Here is a 22,959-nt window from a genome sequence, read left to right as displayed (position 1 = left end):
CAGTCTTGATTCCAATATTTGTCTCTCTCCTGTCTCCCATTCCAGCCAGTGCAAAAGCAATGATAGTCATGAGGTGGCCTAAAGCTGACAATGGGTTACCTAACCCTGCTAGAGCATGGGGACAAGCTGTGTGTGTTGGGAAGTGTGTGTGTGTGATAAAGAGGGAGGAAGATGACTGCGTAAGCCAAATCGCTGCAGATGCATTCAGGACCTCACTGTCATTTTAACTGCAATGGGTTTCATGTGATTCGTTGCAGTGGGTATGCTGTCACAGCTCAAACAGCACAAAATTGGGTGATTTGGTTTTAAACAAACAAGCGAACAAAGAAAGTTGACATGAAATCACCTTGTGTAGGCATTGCCTTGCCTTGTGTCTCCTTGGGAGTGGTGGCAAGGTGCAAATGCAGAGGCTGTGCCTCTGCACTCTGGCTCTGCCCTGCAGCCCGCAGGATTTCCCAGCTCCAGAGCTCAGCCACGATGCCAGTGGCATCCCTGTGCCTCCAGCTGCTCCCTGCTGCTTTCTTCTGTTTGTGCTTTGGTGCCTGTATCTGCATCTTACCCTTCTATTGCAGAGTATCTGCACCTCTGGCATCCCTGTCTGTAACCCCTCCAACGTGCCCACCAGCCGTTCCCTTCCTGTCATGACAGCTTGGAAAGGCAAAACGTTTCATCCCCTCCTCTCCTCCATTCTGAGCTATTTGTGGCCTCTGCTAAGACTTTCCCCTCCATCTCCTTGTAGCAGTGGAAGGCCCCCAGAGCTGCCCTGATGGGGAGCAGGGAGCTGCACGCCCCTTCACTCTGCTGGGATCAACACGGGAACTCACGGAGCTGGAGGTGGGGACCTAGGAGCCAGCAGCTGCTGGGCCAGACAGTGAGCTCAGAGGGAAATCTTGGCATCAGTGCTGTGTTTTGCCAACACGATGCCTACATGGGAGCTTGCATGCCTGGCAGACCAGAATACATTGCCTTTCCTGTGCTGGCAATGAGCTTTGCCCTCTGCATCCACGTGTAAAACCTCTGAGCATGGAAGTGGTCTTTGCTGTTGGTGAAATGCCTCTCCTGACACATCAGGAAGGTGTTTCTTCAATCCAAGCAGGTGCTCTGGTGGTGGAAAGGGGAGAGACCCTGTTTCAGCCATGCAGACAGGGCAAAGACCTGCCTCCAGCAGCCTGCTCAGGCCTGCAAGGACAGAAAATCTCTGGAGGTCTCAGAGTCGGGCACTCCCGTCAGGCACCATGGCACCCACACAGTCCTGTATGCTGGTAGGAATCCAGAGAAGCTCACAGGGCTTCATCCAGCACCAGGGAGCACTGGGCTGAGTTACTTCATGGCAAGCAGGGCAGCCTCTCTGTTCGCCCCTGAAGCAGTCGGAGGGTACGGTGGAGCAGGGCTGGGGGAGCCACCAGCCAAACTCCTGGGCTGGTGGGTGGTGGAGAGAAGAAGGGTTTCACAGAGCAGGCTGGGCGGGCAGGGGGACTGAGGGCTGTGCCATACAGGCACACAGGGCAATTAGTTTCCCAGCAGACTTCTGCTGGAATCAGGTGAAAAATGTGGCATTTTTTAAAGGATGAGCTCCTATGGATGGGATGAAGTGCTTCTGAGCATCCCCCAAGGCACTACAAATCAAATGGGCAAGAAAAGAGCTCCTGCCAAATGCATTGCTTTTTGAATAAAAACCACAGGTTGGGAGATCAGCATCTTGATTTGGGAATCGGGGCAGACATGCTTGCGTAGTGTTTGCTTGTTCTCTGGCTGGCATTAGCTGGGGCTTCCAATGTCCATGAGTGCTGAAAGAATTAGAAGGTAGCTTAAAAAAAATGTATTTTTAATGTGTTTTCTATTAGCAGCCTCCACGTGTAGATAGAGGTGGCCAGAGAAAACCAGTGATGGACAACATATGAAGAAAGCCTGGTATTCATTTCCAAAAACATACTGTCTACCTTGATATACCATCTTTATTTCCCTTATTTTTCATCCTTCTCCTTCTGGAGCCAGGGCATTGCAGTCCTACAACCTGGTTCCTTCCTGAAGCATCTTCTTCTTCTTTTTCCTTGTAGAAGACACAAAGACAAACCCATGTGTTTGGAAAGTCCCTTCCCAATCCTTGGTGCAGGGCAGGATTCTGTAAAGCAATAATTCATGATTTCCTCTCAGTCCCCAGGTTCCTTCCCAAGTTGTTGAAACTTTGTGTAGAGCGATGATTGCCTCTGAAATGAACGGCAGCCTCGCTTCCTTCTCGGGGGCTGCTCTGCTGCCTGCCAAGGCACGGTCGGGGCAGGTGTGGAGTGGGCGTTTGTCATTCTGCAGCCGTGCGTGCCTTTGCAGTGAGCGTGTCTGACGGCTATGGAGACAACTCAGGACAGCCGTCTCCCTGCCTCAGTGCAGCGATGGCCTTGGTGGTAGGAGGGAGATGCAGCTGCAAGATGCAAGTGGGGAGACGAGGTTTTCCCAGGAAGAGAGTTGTGGGAAGGGCTTGGGTACCTGGGTGGCACCAGGGATGCTGCTTGGGCTTTAGCATCAGTCCTGGAAGTTTTGCTGCTCTTAATTTGTTTTTTGTTTATTATTTTGGGGTGTCTCCACAATGCAAGACATGCCAGCCAGCAGCTGTGGTTTGGAAGGAACAGGGCGGTGTGGTTCACCTCTCTTGGTATGTCTAACGTGCACACTTGTCAGCGTGGCAAACGGGTCCGCTGTGGCCATGCTATTTCCAGTGCCTGCGGTAACGTGAGCACGTGCCATGTGGCTAGCATCAACGCCGCTTTGCTGAGATGGTTTTGCCATGAGCAGCCCCGGAGGACGTGCGGAGGGGCCCGCAGCTGCACTGTGCCCCAAGGAAAGTCAGACCCCCTGCGGGAGCCTAGCAGGACCAGGACCTGGGCAGGGCCCTGGCTGTATTAGGGGTGCAAACCTATCCACGGTACAGATCTGGACTGGAATTATCCCGCTGTGCAAGGTGCCCTTGGAGTAACGTGGAGATACCCCTAGTCTCCGGTGTCTGTAGCCGTCCCTGAAAAGCAGCCTGGGTTATATTTATATTGCCTCTGGGTGGAGATTGCACTGTTACTGAAACACATCTGACTCAGTAGTGCCAAAATCTTTGTGCAGACTTTGTACATAATTCCTCAAGACCTCAGTCCTCTCTGAAGCACAGAGTCTTTCATGTGGGGGTGCTTCTTGAGTCACAGGAAGAAATACAGCACAAAAATACCACCCTGTTCCACAGTGACAAACATCTACGATACAGGACCCAGATTAGAAACTGAGAGCGCTGAGGTCTGCTCTCCGCTGCAGTGACTCATCTCACATCTCGGTGCCTCGGCGCACTTGTCTGCAAAATGGAGCCTGCCAGGTGCCCGGTGCCTGGGAGGGCAATGTCTCTGCAGGTGGTGGCCAGGGCTGTGGAGAGAAGATGCTTCACAACTGCCAGACATTGTCATTTCTTGGCTTCTGCAGCAGGAATCTGAACCTCAGCCTGATCCAGATTCGCTTACGATGAAACCCTTTTGTTAGTTTGCCAGAGCTTACCCAAGAGTGCTGTGAGGATTCTGTAAGACAACTAGCACTAGGTCATTAAGTCTCACTACGGAGAGTAGTAGCACCTAGTAGCAGTAGAAAGCCATTTTGTGTTGTATTTGTTACTGTCTTGTTAGTCTTGAGTAATCCTGCCTAATCTAAAAGTGACTGCATCCCCTGTGAAAGTTTCCCATTTTCATTAACCCTAATTATGCGTTAAGATTTCTTTCCTTCAGCTGATGACAAAAAAGGTTGTGTTTGCAGAGTGCTTTCTTCCGTTCCCCCTTGCTTCTTTCATGATTCATCCTGAGATGCCGCATTCCTCTGTTGGGAGATACAAGAATTCAGGCTAAGGAGGCAATTACATCACCAGCATCAATGCAAATTGGGCCAGAGCAGTCGGCAGATGCTAATGGATACTTTTTCGTACACATGCTAATTATAGCATCAGCAAAGCCAGGTCAAGCTATGGCTCTGCCTGAGGAACCCCCCCTGTGATTTTACCCAGGAGTTCCAATTCCTGTTTGTTACAAGTAAATGACTAATAGGAACTAGACCTGTTAGGTCACTTTGTGTGCTTCTGAAGGATTCCTCTGCTGTAGTGTGAGCATAGGGATGGGATTATTGTGCTCAGAAGTCACCAAAATGTTTTTTTCATGCTATGTTTGCCCTATGCATAGGATGGTGGGCTGCCCTATGCAGGGTGATGGGTTGCCCGTCTCTTCCCCGGACAGAAGAGTCTGGGACAGCCCAGAGGCACACCATTTCCTATGCCTGTGTCTCCGCTGGTTTACCCCTTTGCTCACAGTTATTCTGTTTTGATCCTTCGTCCTGAGCCCTGTTCAAGGAGGGCAGCAGAGGCAGGCTGGGGCCCTGGCTGCGCGGCTCGTCCTGTGCCTGTGCCGTGCTTCTCACTGCAGGCATCCTCATCCCCATCCACAGCTCCCACGAAGGATGGCAATGCAAATAACAAACACTTCGTTGTTAATGAGAGAGACAATTTAGAGGTGAGCTGCTGAGTGATTTAAGGGCTGGCTGGACTGGTTTTTGAGGCGAGAATAATAGAGCTGAATAGACGTGTGCATCTCACCCGCTCCACCTTTTATCTTCCTTACATGGAAGTTGTTAACATCTGACTTCCAGTAATTTATGAAAAGCTCAGTTATGATTTCCACACGGATTGCCTCTGGGTGGATCTCCATGCCACAGAAACCACTCTTTCATTCATTGCATATCACGGGTTCTTTATTGGCCATTTTAGCACGCAGCTGGATACTCCTGTGACCCTGAGCCCTGCTTTGTCCTCCAGCCACCGTGGTGAGCCCTTGTACGGCGGGGTCAAATGTGGAGGAATCAGACATTACACGGCTGCTGGTCATTCTCTGTAAGTAGTTGGAGGCCTTCAGATTTCAATACTGTCATAACTATGCAATTGAGTTAAAATACAATAAACCCGAAAGCCCTTCCACATCAGACCGTCAGAGAGCTGTAGATGAGCCGCTTGGACCTGCCGTAAATACCAGGGCTGTCATTCCTGCAGAAGTCTTGGGACCATCCATTTTTAAATGGGGTTTCACATTACAGCTGGGCTTTACAGCACAGCTTGTGATTGCTGCAGGGTCATGATGCTGGGAGGTTAAGATCTGGCCCTTCCTAAAGAGCAGGGAAATTACAGTAAATATATGAATATATGAAAATGTATGAAAATATGAAGTGAGAACCCAATGTCCCTTGAACATTCTGCCTCTGACGTTTCTGCATGTTCCTGTAGAGGTTTTGCTGGGCTTTTCCTCTCCTCTGGTTAACTTCTGCAAGGGTTGTCTGACTTCTAGCCCTCTTTCTGGCCCCAGGAGGACAGGTCCTGCTGTTGCGTTGTGTGCAGCTGGGATTTGCACTGGAAAGGATGGGTTAGGTGATCACAGCCTCCCTGGCTGAAAACTCAGCTGAAGGCAGAAGTAGCTGCTGCTGAAGGAGGGCAAGGGCAGGGGCACTGGAGGAAGGGGTGCCTCCACCAAGTGCAGCAGGTCACCATGACTGAAACCATGAGATCATCAACAAGCCAAGCTCCACCTTGCAGGGAAGTCTTTTTATATCTCTGTGGCAGATGCCAACCATTTGCTCACTCGCTGAAGAAGGTGCTTGCCAGAGAGCAAAGCAGAAAAGCCCCTGAGGGCTGCTGCGCTGCAATCACCAGCTGGAGGCTGGGCTCTGGGAAAACAGGCCTTCTTGCTGTGGTTGTGTTTACCCAGGTGTAGTGCCCGCTCCACCCGAGGATTCCTGGCCATTGCCTTCATGCTGTTTGCGCTGCAGAACTGGGCGGCTGCCCGCCAGCCGTGTTGTGTCTGCCTGCGATACCATCAGCCATGTGCAGCACCTCACCACGCCGGCCGCCGCTGGGGTGCCTGTCGCTTTGCTTTGATGCAGGAAACCAAAGCGCAGTGCGAACTCAGCCGCGCTGAGGCAGAGTGTTTTCCACACAGGTTTAGCCCCGTAAACCCTGGGAGTATTTATCAGCCCTGGCACAAACCTCTGTGCTCCACCCTTGATGTGTGTGAGCAGGGTAAGGGAAAAAGAATTGGACTTACTGTCATCAAGTAGCATCTACTCCTGAGCGAGCGATTATCCAAGGCAATTTTGAAAATGAGACTTAAGCTCCGGAGCCACTTTGGGAAAAGCTACTGGAGATTTGTTGCACAAGAGAGAAATAAAGGATGGCTAGGGCTCCGTGTCCCTCCCTGCCCACACAGTTATGTATTTCTAACATGGTTGTCACCCATTTAATCGGATGACAGAGCCGCAGGACTTCCCAGGAGTGGTGTCCTCCAAATACCTATGATATAACCATGACTGCAGATAATTGCCACTTAGGCTCTCCTTCAAGTTGCTTGTGTGACTCTAGCATACACAGGGTGAAAAGAATGTGTTTGCTTTTAGGTTGCTTTTGTGTGAAGTGAAAAATAAGTTCATTCTTTATTAGACTGAAGTGCTGTGAGGAGGAGATGGGAAGGAGTGCCGATAGATGCTCTGCACTGAAGTCATGCATGTGGGCAGTTCAGAAACAGTCTACAGGGAGGCTGTCTGAGGGGCATAACGTGCTGCCCAGCCTTTCAGATAAGACTTTCCACTTGTTCCTAGGTGGGAGACAGCATCAGGTGGGGACCCCACCTGCCTCAGGTCCTGTTCCAGTGCGGTGCTCTGCAGTTCCTCATGGCTCTGCCACATTCACGTCCTTTTCTGATGCCCGATTGCTCTCTGGCTGGATGAGAGCAGGCCACTTGTGCTGCTGCTCAGGAGTCTCCAGGCTTTCTTTAGTCTTAGGAAACTGAGAAACCGCTGCTGTGGAGAAAACAGGCTGAGAGCTGCCTGCGTGGTGGAGAGCTGCTTTCTGCTGTGCCCCGTGCGGCTTAGGGAGGTGTGCAGGGAGGATGCCAGCTAAGAGAAGGTTAATGCCACCTCCACCTTCCTCAGAGCCAAATGTGTCCTGCTATGTCCTGTGGGACAGTCACTGTGCAGCAGGGCTATGGAGAAAGGGCTGTGACTGGGACGGCAATGCTGCTTTTGTGTTATTTACGTACTCTGTTAGTCACAGTCACTGCTGCCACATGAGGGGAAGGACGCGCCGTCTCCAGACGGTTTCTCTGTGCTGAGTCACTTACACTTACATAACTGCCTTTCCCCAAGCGGTAGCAAACCATACAGGACCCCCAAAGTCTGCCTTAAGTAAACCGCAGGAACCTGTGGTTTTTCTTTCTTCTCCTTCCTTTGTTTGCTTTCCCCTCTTCTCTTTGCCTGCTCCCTTCTGAGCTGTTAACGTTCGTGCCAGCGTCAAGTTTTCGAGCTGCCATCGACTATCCCAAGGGGCACCAGCGTATCTCTTACTTCCCCGTGGCAGCAGCAATACCTTGCCAGGTCAAATGTTGTCAAAATTTAAGGCTCTAATAAAGAAACCCTGACCTTTACGAGCTCTGTAACCACTCCTGAGAAGAGAGTGCTTCCTGCCCCGCTGCAGCATTAACATTTCACCAGTTTCTACTTTGATTCTCATTCATCAGAGAAGCTTCCCTTTTGCCCTGTGAACCTGCTGCAGTCTGGCTAAAAGGCAGCCTGAGCCCTGAGCAAACCCCCGCTGTCCTGGGCAGCCCCTGAAATGCTGCCACATCCCTGGATGTGGTCCCCCTCCTGCAGGATGGGGGCAGAACAGAAACTGGTGAATTTTTCCTCCTTCCTTCCCAAGCGGTGATGCTTAAACGTGCATCACTGAAGTCATATTTAGGAACAGCTGCTTGTGACCTGTCCCACGGCTTGGATCCTATCGCTAAATACAAAATTGTGTAACACAATGATGTGAAATCGCAAGAACTGAATTTCTCCCCTAACTGCCTCTCATGCAGCTGCCCTGTCCCTTGTCCTCTTTGCCACATCCCAATCCCAAGAAGTCAAGCAGGTGGATAATACACAGTTTTGGAGAACAAGTTCTTCTAAGGGAAAGGAAGGGATTTATTTGAATAAAGAATTTTATTTGTGGGTGAAATGGTATCCGCTATGTCTCTGAGTTTAAACTAGTATCCGCCTTACCTCATTAGTCATGTTAGTCATAAACTAGCATTACTGTTGGCTCACACATTCATCAGGGAATGTCAGAGCTGCCCAGAGAGTTGGCTGAAGACTAGAGATTTGGAAACCAGACTTATATCACTAGTGGCTCTGGCTCACTACGTGACCTTGGTGGGATCCTAGCCCCTTACCTGTTGGGTGGGAGAGAGAATGCTTCTTTCCCGACTGCTTCAAGATCAGCAGATGAAACGCACCATTTTGAAAATGACGGAAATACTTTTGTGTTGATGTAAACAGGCAAATGTCTTCCCTTCCTCCTTCCTCCCAGCTGCCAGCGGGACCACGCTCCAACAGCGGCGCTGGGGGCTGCAGAGGCACCTCCTTCCTTCTCGGGGAGGGTCACGGGAGCCGTGTCCTCTGTCTGGCCTCAGACCCCTTCTGGCATCACATGAGGTCTGTGTCCGATGCACGTCACGTTCTGGCTTTATTCAAGGAAGCAGAAGAGGGGTGTGGAGGCAGGCTGGGCAGCAGGAGCGTTGGAGGTGGATGCACACAAGCCACCCGTGTCCTTCCCCAGCAAGGCTCTGCCACACACCAGTCCTGTACAGCAGGACCCCAGCATCTGCAGCAGCTCAGCAAGGCACGGCCGTTAACAAGTGTGCTGGAAGCGGCTGGTTCGGTGCCCCCTGCACTCTGCCTAGCCCCTGGGGCTAGCGTGGGGTGTATAGGCTGCCTGAGGATAAGGGACTTGGTTGTAAACCATTTCCCACATCCAAGGCTGTTCCAGTCATGCCCTTGGGATCAGAGATCATCCGCACTGGAGCCTTGCATGGGAACGGCGCCTGCAAGAGGGACAGCCGCAGAGCTGCACGTGAGAGGCACTGAGGATGTCCTCTGTGTCTCGCAGTCTCTTGCTGCCTCTTCTCCCCAGGAAGAGTCTCAAGAGAACCACAGCAACATGACAAAAACTCACAGCAAAGCACAAAACCGGGGATGCTAAGTGTCTGTGTTTCTGAAGGGGGAGATGGTAATACCCAGTTTCACCTGGCCTGAATTCCACCTGTGTCCCCATCCCGTGTTCAAGCCTGACAGCCACCCTGGAAATGCTCAGTTCAAGGTGGCAGAATTCAGCTTACAACAGTCTGGGTAGCTGTGACTGTCAGTTATGGGTGTATGCATGCAGGAAATGCACCAAATTCCTCCAAAAAGAGATTCTGTGCTCTGACCGACCATGGGACAGCTGGTTTGGGTGTTTGCCAGTGGATTGGAAGCAGAGATATGGACCTTCTTCCCCACTCCCTTATCTCCAGCCAACACGATGGCTGTGTATGGGGTCTCTGAATGTGACTCAGCCCCTCTTTACTAGCAATGATATGCAAGGCATAGGAAAAGCTCACTCTTCCCACTTTATTCAGTAAAAAGGAAGTTTTTTACAAGGAAAGGGAGCAGATTTGCTTCTGCTTGTTACCCGTTGGACCCTTGCACCAATAGAGCATGGAGGCAGCCTTGTGGGACACTGTGGTGGCTTCATGATGGTTTCTGTTAAGCCACCTGGCATTGACAGCTTTACTCCTAATTCCCCGTGTTTGCTCTTCCAATCAGACCTTTAAGAACAATTTAGCACTGGAGTGTTGTGGTGGCTGCTGCCAACTCATGGGGTCACTCAACAGACTGAGAAAGATCCTCTCGTGTAAGTGTCTCCCCATGTCACAAGGACAGTGTGGAGAAGATATCCCTGCTTTTTTTGGTTGAAAACCGAACCCTGTCTGAGTGCTCGGTGAGTTACCAGAGAGCTGCCCCGTGACACTGTTGGACTTTCTAAAATAAAAATTCTTCTGCATCTTCCCCAGACCCCAGGTTATTTTGCATAAAACAATTAAACAGACCACCCAAACCCCATTTACAAGGTTTCCCAGAAACCCTTGGAACATTTGAAGCAGTTGGAGGAAATCAGAGTTCAGACCCAAATTCCACAAGTGATGACATCGCTAAGGCTGGAGAAGGATTTTCATTGCTTGAAGCCAAATGTCCGCAAATGGTTCTTTCTTGAAACGTAGGACTTTTTTCAGTGTGAAACCACTCCAGGCATTCACAGGTAAGCACCGAATGACCTGCTGATAGGCCACTTCTGTCATGTTTGTCAGATCCCTGGCCCTTTCTCATCCAGAGGACCATCGTTTGCTATTCTCATATATAGATTTGCATCTAAAAGCAGGGCAGGGCACAACCTGGGCTTAATCTCTATCTTAACGGCCCTTGAATTTGGCTCTCTTGATGGTGGTCCACCTCTGTCTCCTGGGGCTGGCAGCCTGTCACTTCAAATACTCCTGGGCCAGAAGGAAATTGGCAGAGCTTTAAGGAACAGCTTGACCCTAAGTGGGACCACATCTTGTCAAACCTGAGAAACAACCCTGATGTGCAATCTCATCAGAGAATTGGCTGCCTTCAGTTTAGCAGCTTCCATCAAAGGCTGGCGCTTTTGGTTGTTCATTTGCACGTAGCCTACACAGCAGCAAACCACAGCACAGCAGGAAAATGGAGAACTCCTGAATTAATGGGAAAAATGCAGTTGTAAAGAAATCAGTGGTGGACCTCTACTTGAGCTGGTAGTGCCCATGTCACCAACACCTTGGCACTGAAATGCCAGTGACACTTAATCAAAAGGCTCCTTGCTATTGCAATTCACTGGGAGCCTCAGGAGCCCTTAGGGAAACTGTCACTGGAATGCCCCTTGGCACCAGCCTGGCAGCTAATGTGTTTGGCAGCCCCACAAGTTCAGTGTGCTGCCCAGAGGGCAGAAACCAGACAGTTCATAGGAAAATTAGGAGGCCTTTGTGAAGTCTTTGCTTTTTCACAGCTGGCTGGTGAGAAAGAGGAGATGGTGGTGTCTTCATGTATATCCTTTTCCATGTTGCATGGCTTTCTGAGCCTGGCACACAGCAGTGCTCCTACCTGCTGTATTTCACAGGACTGCGGGATAGCTGGGGCTGGTAGGGACCTTTTGAGACCATCCCATCCAAACCCCCCGCTCAAAGCACAGTCAGTGAGAGCAGGTTGCTCAGAGCTGTGTCCTTTGCTTGTGGCAGGAGAGGAGCTGAAATCCCACCCCAGCACCTTCCTTTTGACAGGGTGTGAAGTACAGAGGCAGGTGGAGGAGTGAGGGTGCTGTTTGGCTATTCTGTTGTTCTTACAGGGAGAGGAATGTTCTACTCATTGTGAACTTGTTTGGTTTGGGTTTAAGTCTGTATTAGTTGAAACAACTGCATAGGAAACTGGGTGTAAGCCCAGCTTAAGGACAGGTCTGCACTATGTTGGCCTCACACCAAGGAAAGCAAATTACAGTGTGCCACAACCTAAGGCAAAAGCATTGCTTACATTATCTGGCATGCAGGGCTCTGACCTCTGTCATAATTTCAGGTTTGCAGAGTATCGAAAGGATGTGGATTTTTGCATAGTCATGAAGTCATGTTCCCATACCTTGAGAGCATAGTGAGATCCCACGTACAGGGTATTTTACACTTGCATCATGTGTACATGCAGTATTTCAGAGTAAACCTCTTCCATTAAGGCTTCAGAAAGTACCTTCCCTTTCTACAGTCCTCCCACTTGCCCTGGTAGTTACGCAGTTGCAAGATTTGAGTGAAGTCTATCAGCTGCAAAGAGTTGAGTACGCGATAGCAGCACATGCCCTAGCGCATTGCGCTGTCGTCAGGAAAGCACAGGGAGGAAAATCATGATTTGCCAAAAACCATAAAATCCCAGAAAAGCATTACACAAGGCTTCCAGCTCTCCAAAGTCAAGAGCTCCTGCTGGGGGATTGCAGAATTTTACAGTTTATTTAATAGTTTCTAAGAGAATTGTTGCTCTGTTGGGAACCACCTTCAATCTGTTCAACGATTAAAAAGAAGCAAACAATGTTCTTCCAACTTCCCCAAAATTCAAAAAAGGAAACAAACAACCCCCTCAGAAAAGCTGGGGCAAGCAAACGAGAGAGAAATAATATAACGTCGCTTTTAAAATCCTGTTGCTTTGCAGCTGTTCACATTCTGGCCACTTTCCAGAGTTACTTTGATGATCCTCTGCCAGGAAAAAAAGAAGTCCTTCAAGTCTAGAATTTGATTAGGACATTATTTTTCAGCAAAGTAAATGAAGATGCAGGTTTGAGATTTAATGATGGAACTGGCATCTGCATCAACTTAAGACCAAGGGTCTTTACCAAGACCCTGGCAGATCTGGGTGATATCCTAGTGGTGGGAGATCTGTGTTCTTCAACTGGTGGTAAAGGAGAAAGAGGACTTAGGTCTTCAGTGACAACCAACAAGTGGAGATGTGAAGTTAAATTGGTGCCTGGCTAGCAAGGAGCGAGCTGGACATGCGCTAAGAACCGACACTAGGGAAGTTGTGTCAAAGTCTGGCTTTGCTGCGTTGGCTGCTGGAACCCTGTCCCATAGGAGAGCTCATGGGGAAGGAGTGTAAAAGAAGCACCAACTGGTGCAGGGGAGAATGGCGGGGAAGAAAGACAAGCCCTGAGCTGATGGATGCATTATGAAGTATTAAAAGCACTGCCAGCATTCCCAAGGCTGTGACTTGTACCTAGGGGTCATGGATGAGCTCTGTGGAGGAAAGATGCTGTGTCAGAGCCCTGCAACAAAACAAGTAGCATCACCGTGTGTCACTCAGAACATCACCCCATACAGCCAGGTGCAGATATGCCCTAAAGCAGAGGTGTGGGTTACAGCAAACTAAAAAGGCTGAGACGTAATTTTTTTTTCTTTCTTAGTTAAGGATGTTCATAAAGTAGCCTAACTCTGGGATCGGTACTCTCTGGGGTTCCTTGTGCCCTTATGTTACAACTCAGCTTCTTACCGTGCATTAACTGGTTCTTACTTTATCTTGATCTGTGAAGAAGCAACTGATGGTTCATTTCATGTTGTTGTACCCTAGAATTCTTTTTACACTCTGCACTTTTAACATATGCTATTTAAAGGTTATAGGAAGAGCTGTTGGCAAATGGTAGATGACAGGTTGCTGAAACATGATAAAATAGCAAGAGTTTCCACGGAGAGATTGAAGCGGCAGGAAAGGAAAGAGGGGAGGATCTGTAGGCAGCCTGTGCCAAACTTCATGAGGTTGGAAGCCCCTGTTTGGATGCAGAGCCTGTGCAATGAAAGGCTGACAGACTGTCTCGCCTGCTGGAGTGCAGGAAGGCGATGGAGTGAAATCCCCTCCTGCCCTGCCCTTGCTCCACCTGAACCCGGCTGATGCTCTGGGGAAAAGCCGCTCAGCTGCCTTGCAGGTGGTGACACTAGTCTGAGGACTGGGCTCCCAGAGTGTCCATTCCTCTGGACGACTAGCTCGGATGGAGATTTGCACAGACGTCTCAAATTGAGTGAAGCAAATCTAAGATTTGCAAAACCACTTAGTAAACCACTAAGACAATCTACTGCCAATCTACAGCCTAGGGCCAAGGAGAGAATTTTTTTCCTCTTCATCCTTTGCTTGACCCCTTGGGAAACGTCCCTTAGGGGATGTTTTTAAAGTCTCGCTGTGACTATGTGGGTTACAGTCGATTCCCATTGATTGAAAAGGTCATTTTACTTTTTCTCCAGAACTTCACGCATCAGAATGGCTGCCCTTGAGCCTGGGATGTATTGTGACTAATGACCAAAAGTGATTTCATCATTAGACTTCCACCTCTTCTAGGGCTGTACTGGAACAATATAAAGGAATTTAAATTAGTGATATCCAGCTGGCTACATGGTTAGCAAGATGAATGCATGTGGCCTGTCTCCACACATCCCTTGCTTTGTGGGATGTGGGTGGTCCATCCCTCTCATCATGTTTGTCTGATGAGCAAATCCAAGCTTCCCACAGGTGAACAGGCAACGGGCAAGAACAGCAGCTACGAGTCTCTTCAGCTGACTTCTGTTTTGAATATTATGTTTTGACTTGTGAACCCTGAGGAATTCAGATCTCAGGGCAGAGGAAATGTTGGAAGAGGTCAGGCGAGCTGTGCTCCCTCTGTGTTACTTGGAGCAGCAAATAGCATGCATTCCAGGGCAACATCTGATTTTCTGCTTTTACGAGGCAGATGTTTAGGATAAGTGATCTGCTGTTTATTTTAATTGCCATCTTCCAAACCTCCTTCCTACGTGCGCGCACACATTCGGAGCCCATAAATAAGGATTCTTCAGATTATGCCGTTATTTGGGTAGCTAGCCCTGTCTTCCATCAGTGCCTGGACAAGGCTATGTGCTGCCAGCCTAGTTCCCCTTGCACATCAGCTTTACAGTGGTGTAAATCATTAGGTCCAATTCCTTTCTCAATGACACTAGCATAAATCTGAAATTGTTCCACTGACGTCAGCACCGTAATGGCAGTCTAAAGGAAAGTTAGACTCCCTTGACTTCAGAATGTTGCTGCTGATTTACACCAGAACAAGAGCAAAAGTAGTTGGGCTCAGCATGTCCTAGCACTGTTACTAAACAGCAGGCCAGGGTTTGCTCTGGGATACAGTGGTGATGACAGAGAGCAACTCCGTGGATTTTGCTGGTATTAAGTTGATGGAAATGACACAACATACCTTCACCACAGTTTACGTCTCAAAGAGCTCCATGTAGTAGGTCATTAATGAAAAGAAGGATAAATCAATGCTCCTGTGTAAAGTGATTAGTCTCATTGCCTGTCACTATTCCAGGAGAGTCATAAAGGGATGAATCTGACCATTTGGCTTGTGTTGTGATGATGATGATGGTAGAGAGCAAGACAGAGGTACCCTCATCTCCTGATGGATACCATGCAGATGTCCATGGAGGAACTGGTGGTCCTAGCTGAAGACAGAGGGGCATGTGGGGGGGCTGTGCTTGCAACTGGTGCTAAGAGCTAGTCTGGAGGGTTGGAGATGCTGGCTGCACTTTTCTTCTCCAAGAGACACAAGCAGTTGTTGTAGGCATTCTGTGCTGGCAGCATTCAGTGTTAATCCTTACTTGTTTCTCTAGATTTCCCACCTTTTCTCTAAAGGGCTGGAAGTGAAAGCCTGGCTGTAAAAGGGGTGCTGGCCCCTCTCTGCTCTGCTGTGGCTTCAGCCTGCAGGCTGTGGATTTAAGCAGAAGGAGATGAGAAGTGGATATTTCCACTTGAAGTGGTAGGGCTTCCCAAACAACCTTGCTGTTTAAAAGACACTTTGGCAAGGAGGGCCTGCATTTCTGCTGGCTGCTCTTTGGGAAGTTAGAGAGCCCAGTTGTCGCCTCAGAGTCCATCAGCCCTTCCCCATTACAGCCAGTGGAGACAAGCTGATTTACACCCCTCTTCTGTTGGCATCTGGCCAATCTCTTAATTGCTCATAAGTGACTTCCTTTCTTAATGGTACACGTTTGCGCTGGGTGGCTCGGTTTGCACACAGTGAAATGCAGCCATGTGTGGCATAACTGCTTTAAAGCCACCAGGTCAAAATGGGGTCCCTGTGAACTGCTGGGTAGCCTGGAGGTGCTGCAAAGTAGGATGGGGCCATGGGTGTCCCAGGGAAATAAGCCCTCACCTTCTTTCTGTTTTTTAAAAAAAGTTGAGGCCATGCCTTCCTTACCCATCTCTCAGCCTTTCCCATGGTGGCAGAGGTGGGAGGCAGCAGGAGAACCTCAGAAACCAGAGGGGAACTGCAGTCCTTCCTTTTCTACTTATTATCCAGGGCTCCAGCCACAGCTATCATCAACAGACAGGAGAAATAAAAGCCATTCTCCATGCTCCCAGCCCCAAGGAACCCCGGCTGGGTGCACTGAATGGTTCCCACATCCCTGCTGTACAGCCATGGGGATGGATGGCTGCTCCGAGCTCCAGCCAAGGGTTTTGACAGCCGAGGTAGAACCTGTGAGCTGCAGCACGTGGGATGTTCCTCACTCACACTCGCCTCCTTGTCTGCACCCTTACCTGGAATCTGGCCCTGTGGAGATGCAAGAGGGCTAAGGGAACATGGGCCCAGTTTTCCCACCTCTTTTGTTCTCAGTAGTGGTGAATAACACAGTCGACGTGATGCGTTTGCTGGCAGGGAGCGACAGAGTTTACCAGTCATGAAACAAAACTGTGATTATTGCCATAGAAACTGGAGCTTGAATGTGAAGCTCATCCAGCGGGGCAGTGGGAAGAGGACATTGGACTTCTGCCTCCTATCTAAACTCATGTGCATGGCTTGGATTTGGAATACCAGAAAGTCACTTATAAGAATCATGTCATAAAATATCTAGATATCAAGAAACACTGACTTCTTTTGGATTCCTAGGAAGAACTAAGTCAGGACCTTGGGAACTGGCCTGTGAGGGATGAGGGTGTTTAGTAACACCACTTCAAAGAGCAAAGTTCTTTCCAATTAGGAAAGCAGGCAATTAAATCACAGTGGCTGAGGGATGCAGAGTCAGGAACATAACCTTGCTCTGCTTCGTGGCTCTCTTTCCTGAATGCAGACATGCAATTTGTTTAGAGAATTCCCTCCTCCTTTCACATTTGAACTCTCTGCAATAGTGGCTTTGCCCTGGGAGCTTACAGCGTGGCTCAGATTTCTTTGTAAGTTTACAAGCCCCATCTATAGGGTAGCCGAAGAAGAGCCCTTTGGCTTCAAGTTGATGAAAAAGGGCAGAAAAGCTGCACTCAGAGGTTCCTGTTTTGCTCTGGAAAAACTCCAGCATGCTTAGCATACCGCATTGCAGAAAGTCACTGATTTCATCGTCATGACTTCATATTTGGTATAACTTTCCTTCCTGGTTAAACTGTCAGACTTTGATCCCATGCTGCATGATTGTTCCATGCTGTTGCCTGTGGAAATTGCTGGAGATGTGGAGCTGCTATTATTCCACATGGGAAGTCTCAGGAATTTTCTAAAGAGCTCCTGGTTTGCAAGATTTCTGGGTGACAGTTGTGATGCCTTTAAGTTCTGATAGCCTACAGTGCCTCATGAACAAAACTGAACAGTAGTGATTAACAAGTCCAAATCATCTAAATCCAGCTGTTTTAGCAAATGAGTTTCTCCTTATCCCAGTGTTTAACGATTGCCAGCCCCAGCCCACACTTCACTGCTCAGGCTGCACCAGAAGTAATTGCAATCCATGGGGTGGGGGAGCTAGGAGGAGGAAACAGAAAGTTGAAGGACTTTTCTTCCTTCTTTGGTGCAAAGTAGAATCCTTCTTGGCAATAAGGTGTGGTACAGACTGGGCTGTGTGTGGTTCTAAAGAAAGGAAGGAAGGAAGGAAGGAAGGAAAGAAGGAAAGGAAGGAAGGAAGGAAAGAAGGAAAGGAAGGAAGGAAGGAAAGAAGGAAAGGAAGGAAGGAAGGAAAGAAGGAAAGGAAGGAAGGAAGGAAGGAAGGAAGGACAGACGGACAGACACACTTTGCAGGGTGGATGGAGTGTGAGCAGTCGTTAAAGAGATGCTAGCAACTGACATTGTTGCAAATCATCTCTCTCATGTTGGAACTTCATCTTTGAGTTGCGCAAGAAATACAACTTCATTTTGGATACCCAGTATTCTTCCGAGAGAGGCATTGTGTTCCCAAAGAACAAATATGTTTTTTTCCTTTCTGCAGATCCATTCTGGTTTTAAACGCTGCTTTCTCCCCGCTCCCCACAGACAATAATCTTTGCCATGTACTTACTAAAATATCACTTTCAAATACATAAAAAGCACACAGGCATATCCAGTACTTGTTCCTTGCTCTATCTCAAGATTAATTTCCCATTTTTCCATCTAATGTGTCTGTCATTCAGATATCTCCACAATCAAGAAAAAGCCCTTTTTCTTCCCTTTTGTAGATTCACAGATATTAAGACCAGAAGGAAATATATTCTTATCTACTGGGCAGCTGACCTGAGTGTATATGTAGAGAGACATCTGTTTGTTCCGATTATTTCATGCAAAGAAGCTTTGCTTTTTGGTAGTACTGCAGGAAAATCATCGTTCAGGTACTAAAGCAGCCAGCAGTCCAGGGGCTGCAACCCCTGCCCAGTGCCTTGGTTGATCATCCCACTCACACAGCTCAGAAGTGTAACAGCACTGTAGAAACATCACTGAAAACATGGGGGCAGAAGCTCACCCAGCTGGAGGAGGTGCAGCACCAGCACGCAGTGGCATGTTTGGGCAGGGCACCACTGGGCATGGAGGGAGTGGGCTGCTCCTGGTGCTCATTCAACCACTGGCTGCTTCAGTAGGGGTGTTCACAGCATCTGGGGAGGGTGCCTGAAGGCTAAGACAGAGCCAGTGGACATGGTGTACACCAGGCAGGATCAACAAGTCCTGGGGAAGTGTAATTTCTCTTCCTACCTTCAGCATTTGAATCCCTTCTCTACCCCAGCCATGCTAAACTGATGCTTTTTTTCTTTCTTTCTCTGTCACATAGAGATCCCTGGGTGCCCAGGAATGGTGGAGAGCTGAATGGGCTGACCTGTCTTCCTCACCATCCTGAGCTCATGAGGGCTCTGAAGAGATTGAGTGGGAGCATGGCCTTGCTTCTCTGAGCCTGGGGATGCTGCGGGAAGTGATTGCCTTGGCAAATGTCTTCATCCCAACCCATAGTCCATTGTGCATCACCTGAAGGAGAAGCTGATGAAGGATAACTAGAGGACCAGGAAAGGCTCTGCTAGCCTTGGAGGACACAGATGGTGGACTGGCACTAAGAAAGGCACTTGGCAGGAGTCACTGCATATGAAACCAGCGCTGGAAAGAAGCTACAGGAGCCCTTTGAACTGAAGGAGGTAAATGTCCAAACCACCACAAAAGGTGCAGACGGGTTTCCTTGGCACAGCATCCTCAGAAAGCACTTTCAAAAGGGAAGAGGGTACCAGGACCATGTGGCCATCTCCAGTGGCTGGTTTGGAAGAGGCACAGCAAGGTCTCTGCCTTGTGGTCAGGTCAGTGGACTGGCAGGACATGCTCACAGCTGCCTGTCCACGTGCTGGCTGGGGCTCCAGATGAAACAGGAATCTGACCACAACTGAGAAAGCAAGAGCGTGGAAGACTGCTTTGACTTATTCTGTGCTTGTTTGTCCTTCTGGTGTCTTCTCTGTCTACCTCTTTTTCTCTCTAGGCCTACGTGTACTGTGTGTGGGGCCCAGACCCCCACAAACAAGCAGAAGTATTAGTACAGGGCAAATCCTGCCCAGTGCACAACGTGATGCCCAGTGCAGTGCTGTTACTAGATGAGGCTGACGTTGCACAGTGCAGATGTAACGTGGCCTTTGTTTGCTCCTTACACCAACAAATCTGCAGCTGTAATGCCTGGACTTCAGACAGGAGAAAGGCTTGAACCTGGTGATCCTTTTACTTGCAAGCAGTCACATGCTAACCTGACCAGCCACGCTTGGGAACCGAGTTTTAACACCCCAGCCCCAAAACATTACAGAGCATCCTCCCTCTCCTGGCTGTGGAAGTGAGTGCACCAGCAGGCTGCACGCTAAGCTTCTGCACCTTGGACTGTAAAAAACTCATTAAGCAGAGAAAGAGAGAGAGACGGAGGCAGTGGCAGGGGCTCAGGTAGAAAATAGTAGGAAAAACTGGTTCAAAACCACAGGAAAATATGCGCCTTTTAATTGCAGGTGGTGTCCCAGCTGCAGACTGTCATGCCCAGCTGGGTGGCTGCAGGTCTCTGTTCACCAAGCTGCTCCCGCAGGCCTGGGCAAAATGTGCTGGTACTGAACCGTACCGGGAGCCCTATCTCAGACCTTCTCTCTTGGCCTTCCAGCTGCATACCCCTTCCCTCATGTGCAATTGTATTTATTTATTTATTTCCTTGCTGCTTGATGCAAAGCTGCTAGCAGAGCACCCTCCCCACAACCATCCACATCTGAGAGGGGATGGAGAAGGGGAACGTGTACTGCGTGTCTGTGCGATGGAAGCGGGCCAAGGGGCAGGTGTCTGCCTTGAGCGGGCCAGATCCGGGCATGCATGCGGGGTCTGCATGTGAGGCAGGAGGAAAAGGCTGCAATTAAACCAGAAATACTTTCCCTGGGGTCAGTGTGCAATTTTGATCTTTCGAGAATTAAGAACAGGCTGGGCAAAGCTTTGTTGGGAAGGACAGCAGGACAGCTGTTGGCTGCACAAGCTCTGCCGCTCCAGCCAGATTTTCTCCGTGCAGCTGTGCTTGTGCAGGGCATGTGCCTCTGTGCAAGTTGCTTGTCCAGATCGTGCCCTCTCAGCACCCCCAGCTGTAACGAAGCAAACTTACTGTGTGTACATCCTGGCTTTGGACACTTGCAGGGGGCCCTATCCTCAGCCAGGCAAGTTGCTACCAGGGTGCTCACAGAGGTTTAACGCCCTTTTCTGCTCTGTCCAAAAGACATATCCATGTACAGACCATTTAATGCAGCCGGTTTGAGACCGGCAGACACAAGCCTCTCTAGACAATGCTGTAGCTGTGCTGTAATGGGCCATGCTCAGCCTTGGCTTGTTCCGTCCCATTTTGCTAAAAAACTGGCACAACAGCAGCATCCACTTGTGGCCAGGCATCCCATTTTATGGAAAGCCTGTGTGGCCTTTGCAGAGGGGAATCGTTTCTCTGGGAGAAGGGGGGTTCTCCAGTGTCCTGCTGCTCTCCCACAGCTGCCACGCTCAGGAGGGAGCCAGGGTGCCTGGGCATCCCTTGGCAGAGGTCCTGGCTGCTCCAAGGGAGCCTGGCTTCTCCCATACCCTTCCCTCTGAGATGCCCCACCAAGGCTTTGTCCAAACCTGTGTGGCTGCTGAATGGAAATACTTCCCAACCAAAACCTGTTCCTCAGAAGATTCCTGGCTGGCTCCAGTCACTTGTTACGTACTGGAAACACTGCCCTTGGGAATAGTTTTCAGGTTAGAGACACGCATGCGATCGTTGTAGTCCTTTTTCTCACAAATCCTTTCGTGTGCAAGAGCAGGTTGCAGCAAGTGAAATGGGTACACTTGCTCTGATAATTTGCCAGCATGGCCCAAAAGCAGTGACCTGCTTACTGCTGATTGCTTCCTTGCAGAGTTGTAAGAGTTGGAGATAGAAGACATGTATTATGAATCCATCTGCCTATGACCCTTCAGGCTTGTTCCATGTATTGCATTTACTGGTGGTGTGCTGGGCCTATTTTTAACTGTCCTGACACTAGGGTTATTGTGCTGTCCTTTGGGAGATTGCTCTGTAGTCCATGTCAGGGGCTGCTATTAGTATTCCACCTGCATTTCCTCCTGAAAACTTCATTCCATTATTCCTAGTGATGCTCTTCAAATACCTGCTGCTCATTATGCCCCAGTCAGTCTCTACCACCTGACCAGCGCTCCTCTTTGCTCCTCCAAGAACCTTTCCGGCTCCTTGATTGCTGCCACTCCCTGTCCTTCCCATAGTTCGGCACAGAATGAGTCTTTTTGTCAATTCAGCTGTGCAGAGTTTGTCGGGCATCGGTACCCACCAGTGGAGCAGCTGGGACCTCTGGCAATGCCCAGTCTCCCCAGTGGCTCTAGGGCTGCTCTCTCCCTCACTGCAAAGCACGTGGGGCACAGGAAAGGGGCAGAGACTGAGATGTGTCTGAAAGTGGACCAGTGTTGGCAATGAGCTCTCCTATCCCGTGGGGAACCAACGTCTGCGAGGGACAGTACACAACAAAGTCTCCATTTCAGCAAAAGCCCAGACTGAGCAATGGAGGTGGGTGATGCTCCAGTACTGCCTGTGCAGCCGTACTGGGATCGGTGGGGGTCAGAGGTCCGTGCCGTGACAGGGAGCTGTGGTCTGTCCTGCCTGGAAATCGTATGTGTGAGCTGGAACCATGGCTGGGCACAGAGGGATCCCCGTGCCCCACCAGCAGCGCGGGGGCTCGGCAGGCTTGGCGCACGTGGAGCGCTTGCATGGGGATTCTGTGTACAGCGCTTGGCTGGAGCACCATTGTGATTGTAAGAGCTCTGTTCTCACCGAACAAATTGTTCCTACAAATAAAGAATGAAAAGTCCTCCTCTTCCCACTCTTCTTTTTTGCACTATTCATTGAGTGGTGCCGAAGGAAGGGCCTGCACCTGGATGGTGGGAGCAGAAAGTCACTGTGCTCCTGTGGCTGCCAGGGCAGCTTGTGGGGAGGTGCTGGGGCTACCTGGAGGGGAGGTTGAATGCAAGAAGAATAGCCAGGGTAAGTCAGAACGTAAAGTGCACCAGAGCAGGTTGCAGCGTCTCTCCATGAAGCTCGCTGATGCTGATAGGCAATGGGTTGCAATATCTCCAGGCACTGTGGGCACGCGCCTGTGGGACAAGGCTAGAGAGGCACTGAGGGCAGTCTGTGCAGGTACCAGTCCTGCATGAGCAAACCAGGAGGAGGACAGGTCAAAAAACCCAAGGAGGATAAAAAGACCCAGATGAAAGAGGGTGCTGAGTCTCCCAAGGGTTTCACAGGTTGACAACAGAGGAATCTGGAGTCTCCTGTGTGGCAGCGTGTAGTCCCAGGGGCCGGTTCTTTGCCCAAAGTTCAGACCAGTGACGGAGCAGAAGGCTCCTTAATTCCTTCTCTCAATCCCCAGCTGTTCTCCCCAGTGATGCAGAGCAGGATGGCAGAGCAGGGTGGCAGTGACAACATTACAGCTTTTCTTAAGCAGTTGTCAGGGGAAGAATTCGGTCCCCAAACAACAAAAGAATCAAAATGACACATTTCCAACAGAATTCATGATTAGACAATTAATCATCCCAATTTACAACGTTGGAGGGCCTAGAGTGCCCTAATACATAAAGATGCTCAAGGCAGTGGTTGTGCTACAACTGTCAGTAACCCGTTCTCTGGCTGCCAGGGAGCACGGGGCTTTAGGCAGCACCACACAGCTGGGGACTGGTCTTCTGGTGGCACCTGCATGCAGAGCTGCCAGGGGAATTTGGTATGTCTTTTATCAAGGCACAGAGACAGTCTTGAACTGCTGCATAACGGT

The 22,959-nt window shown here is 49.7% G+C and overlaps 1 protein-coding gene across 1 annotated transcript in view; it reads left to right on the top strand.

The window, feature by feature from the left end:
* The window catches only part of ADRB2 (adrenoceptor beta 2), a 37,482-nt gene extending 15,480 nt beyond the window's left edge, over positions 1-22,002 (top strand). Inside the window, exon 2 of the mRNA XM_027778700.2 lies at positions 18,444-22,002. Coding sequence (XP_027634501.1) covers positions 18,444-18,478 — 35 coding nt within the window. The 3' untranslated portion in view covers positions 18,479-22,002. The remainder of the gene's footprint in view (positions 1-18,443) is intronic.
* The last annotated feature ends 957 nt before the right edge of the window (positions 22,003-22,959 follow it).

Source organism: Falco peregrinus, chromosome 8 (genome assembly GCF_023634155.1).
Source record: "Falco peregrinus isolate bFalPer1 chromosome 8, bFalPer1.pri, whole genome shotgun sequence".
NCBI lineage: Eukaryota > Metazoa > Chordata > Aves > Falconiformes > Falconidae > Falco > Falco peregrinus.
This window is presented reverse-complemented; position numbering and strand designations above follow the sequence as displayed.